Below are 4,184 nucleotides of genomic sequence, written 5' to 3'. Positions count from 1 at the left end.
GGCCAGGTCGAGAGTAAAGAACCTCCTTGAGCCAAGAGTGTCCCGGTAGCTGATTGAAGTTTCGAAAAAAGTAGAAACACGGCATCACGACAGAAGCACGAACGGGAGCTATACGAGCTAGTTTTCAAAGGAGAACATTACTGGAAGCCAGGACGAGGTGTTGATCGCAGCCAAGGATAGCAGGAAACGGGTCTTGTGTGAAGACATTCTCAGTTCACCAGAAAAAGGTCAGTCTCATTTGTTTGGACATGAATGTATGGGTTTTTCGTATTAAATACCACATTTAAAATTGAAGAACATAATCAATAATATCAGAAAAGCTTCATCAAACTTAAATAGAATTGTTGCTAATAAATCATAATAGTTAAATGTTAATAAAAACTTTCAATTGGAAACCAAAAGGAAATAAGATTCCCATGTGTAAATGTTATGTTTAAGAATAATAAGATATAGCAAATATTAAGCAGTGATTGCCATTTAAAAAAAATAAACAATATTTTGATTATAATTGTAACCCATATGTGTGTATTATTTTACTCTTTTCTTTCCTATCCCGATTAGGAACCATTGAGAAATATTTAGAAGCCACGTAAGTACTTAATTAATTTTATAAAAAGCCCTGAGATTGAAAACATATTGATATGTGATCTGGTAAATTAATTAGATTATTATTAATGCATTGATTAAATTAAATGACATATAAGAATATTATCTCATATCAATAATAAAGATCACATCAATATAAATATCATAATGGTAAAGCGTGCGAAAGTGAAAACACGTCTAGGAAAAGGGTTAGTCAACAGTCTCATCAACAAACTTCCATTCGAAGCACATATACCTGGATACCGATTTTGCGGGCCTGGGACTCGCTTACAGCAACGATTAGAGAGAGGGGACGAAGGAATTAATGCATTAGATGCTGCGTGTAAAGCACACGATATTGCATATTCCCAACATAAAAATTTAAGTGCAAGACACGAAGCAGATAAAATCTTGGAAAATAAAGCTTGGGAATGGGTAAAATCTAAAAACGCTAAACTAGGTGAAAAGATTGCAGCTTGGTTTGTAACGACAACAATGAAAGGTAAACGTAAATTGGGTATGGGGTTTTCTAAAAAACCAAAAAAAGGCGGGGCGTTGAAGAAAAAGAAACGCATTATTCGAGCTCCCAAGAAAGGTGGTTTTTTACCTTTGTTGTTACCATTGCTCGGAGCGTTAGGAGCTGTTGGGGGAGGTGCAGCTGGAATTGCCAAAGCAGTTAACGATGCCAAAGCTGACCGTGAAAAACTTGCTGAACAACAGAGACATAATTTGGCAATGGAACAAGCAGCAAAAAAGGGGGCGGGGTTTTATCTAAGACCGTACAAAGGTTACGGAATAAAACGTCGCAGCAAAGGTTTCCATTTAAAGCCGTATTCAAAAAACTCCCGTTAAAGCTACCAAGGCGAGCAATGACTGATGTAGATCTTGTTAAATATGCTGGTTTGTTGCATATTCCTCATTTTCGTGGAGTTTTTATGCGTGATTCTTTACCTAATGTAATACGAAAACATGAATCAGGTATAGTAAACCACGTACTGAAAGCGGAAATGGTACACATTGGACTGCATGTGCTAAACAAGATACGTTAATTACTTATTTTGATAGTTATGGAAATTTGCCTCCTCCTACAGAATTAGTACGATATTTTCAAAGTAATGGAAACGCAATTATAGTATATAACTATGATGTCATTCAAAATTTTAATTCTTTTAATTGTGATCAAAACTGTTTAAGATTTTTATTTATTTACTATAATTAATCATTGAGCATCATTTATACTTGAACCATCATGTCAGTCACATTTACCCTTACTGGGGAATCATCAATTCTCTGTGATGATTACAATCCTCCCATTTATCTTGATGATAATTTCGATTATGAAATTGGTGTTGCAAATTTTGATACTTTTAACAGTATTCCAAATGTTTATGTTCACAATAATGTTTTTGTGTGGGGTAAAAATAGCGAGTCTACCTTCAAAATTCCTGTAGGTGCGTACGAAGTTGGTGATATAATTAAACTCATTAAAAATGAAATGATTCAAACAGCTAGCGCAATTCGTATAAGGCCAGATATAAATACAAACAGGATAAGTATTAAAAGTAGTGATTGGATTAATTTTGATGTTGATAATTCTATAGGAAGCTTACTAGGTTTCGAAAGAGTCAAACTTAAACCAAATATACTTTATACATCCACGAATATAGTAAATATTTTAAAAGTTAATACAATCTGTATTGACTGTAATATTGCTGTTGGATCTTTTCTAAACGGAAAGGCTGTACATATTATTCATCAATTTTTTCCTCAAGTTCCTAATGGGTATAAAATAGTTGAGCAACCTTTAACCATCTTATATTATCCTGTAAGCAATAAGACGATAAACAACATAACTGTACGAGTTTTAGATCAACAAGGAAATTTAGTTAATTTTAATAAAGAAACAATTACTGTTCGGCTAAATCTTAGAAAAATTGAGTAAAAATGGTTTGGCGGTTTCATCAAAGTAATTATCCCTATAAAAGACGTCACCGCAGTAAAAAAATTAGTAAAAGAATAACATCTAAGCTCTTAACATCGGAGAATCGTAAATTTTTTAAATTACTTGGTTATCAAGTTTTAGTATAATGGAATTCTTGCACGTGTTGGGTCAACCCTTTAGTGATACAACTATTGAGGCTTATCAGTATCACACTTATCAACCATATACATCGAATTTAAACTATAATGATGAAATAAGAATTAATATTCAAGATCTAGATGCTTATACTTTACCATGTAACAGTTACATATACATAGAAGGAAAAATGTTAACTGATGACAATAAAGTTCCTACAAAATTTCAATTTATTAATAACGGTATTTCGTATTTATTTAGAGAATTGAGGTATGAGTTAAATGGTGTTATAATTGATTCCGTACGAAATATTGGTTTAATTTCAACTTTGAAAAACTACTTGTCGCTTAATGAAAACCAGAGTAAACTCTTACAAAATGCTGGTTGGTTTCTAAAAGAAGATAAGTTGAAAATTGATACGCATGGTAATTTTAATGTATGCATACCGTTAAAAATTTGGTCTGGCTTTTTTGGAGATTTTCAAAAAATTATCATTAACATGAGACAGGAATTAGTCTTGATACGAGAAAAAGATGATATTGATGCTATTATTGCTACAGATGAAACAGAAAAACTAAAAATTGAAATTAATAAACTTTATTGGAATGTACCTCATATTTTACCTAATATTAGCGAACATTTGCGGCTAAACAAAATAGTTCGTAGTAATACGGAACTACCTATAAAATTTAGAAGTTGGGAATTAATTGAATATCCCACTTTAAATAATTGAACACGTCATACTTGGCCAGTAAAAACAACTACAAAATTAGAAAGTCCTCGGCATATTGTAGTAGCTTTCCATGATGGTCGAAAAGGAAAAAATGCTGAAAGATATGAGTAAATTTGATCACTGCAATTTAACAAATATTCGCATGTTCCTTAATTCTGAGCGATATCCTTATCAAGATCTCAACTTGGATTTTGACAGTAACCGTTTTGCAACATTGTATGAGATGTTTGCTAATTTCCAAGAATCGTATTATCACCTTCAAACTAATCAACCAATATTTAATCCAGAAGAATTTAAAAATAATGCCCCCATAGTCCATACTGACTGTTCAAGACAAAAAGAAATTATTCAAAGTGGTTCTGTTGTTTTGAGAATAGAGTTTGAAACCAGTAAATCTGTGGGAAATAATGTTTCCGCATATTGTCTAATATTACATGAAAAAGAATTCTCTTACAATCCTTTAACCAAAATTGTAAGACAACAATAAAAGGGTTGCATCTAATTCAGGATGTCAGTTGTTACGATGAAGCTAGTAATAGACTTTCAAGGATTTAAAATAGAAAATAATAATTTTATAGTTAAAGAACTAGCTGCTTTCAATGGAACATAAATTTGTCATTACGTTTTTAAGTCTCCGTTTCCGATTAGAATGTTAACAAAAAATCATCACTGCATTGACTGGAATTTTGGTTCGACACCCCTTTATCATTTTGCAAATATTATAAAGGATATTACAAGAAACGCCGATGCAGTTTACGTCAAAGGTTTGGAAAAGAAAAATTATTTAAA

General features: G+C 32.1%; 1 protein-coding gene across 1 annotated transcript; it reads left to right on the top strand.

Moving 5' to 3' along the window:
- The first annotated feature begins 2,672 nt into the window (after nt 1–2,672).
- LOC126891164 (uncharacterized) lies at nt 2,673–3,395 on the top strand. The gene has a single exon (XM_050660347.1). It carries the CDS (start codon nt 2,673–2,675, stop codon nt 3,393–3,395), a length of 723 nt encoding a protein of 240 aa, XP_050516304.1.
- Nucleotides 3,396–4,184: the final 789 nt, after the last annotated feature.

Source organism: Diabrotica virgifera, chromosome 9, assembly GCF_917563875.1.
Source record: "Diabrotica virgifera virgifera chromosome 9, PGI_DIABVI_V3a".
Lineage (NCBI taxonomy): Eukaryota > Metazoa > Arthropoda > Insecta > Coleoptera > Chrysomelidae > Diabrotica > Diabrotica virgifera.
This window is presented reverse-complemented; position numbering and strand designations above follow the sequence as displayed.

Bases quoted from the DNA above. Each gene is read 5' to 3' on its own strand.
- LOC126891164 (XM_050660347.1), top strand. From the start codon at position 2,673: ATGGAATTCTTGCACGTGTTGGGTCAACCCTTTAGTGATACAACTATT.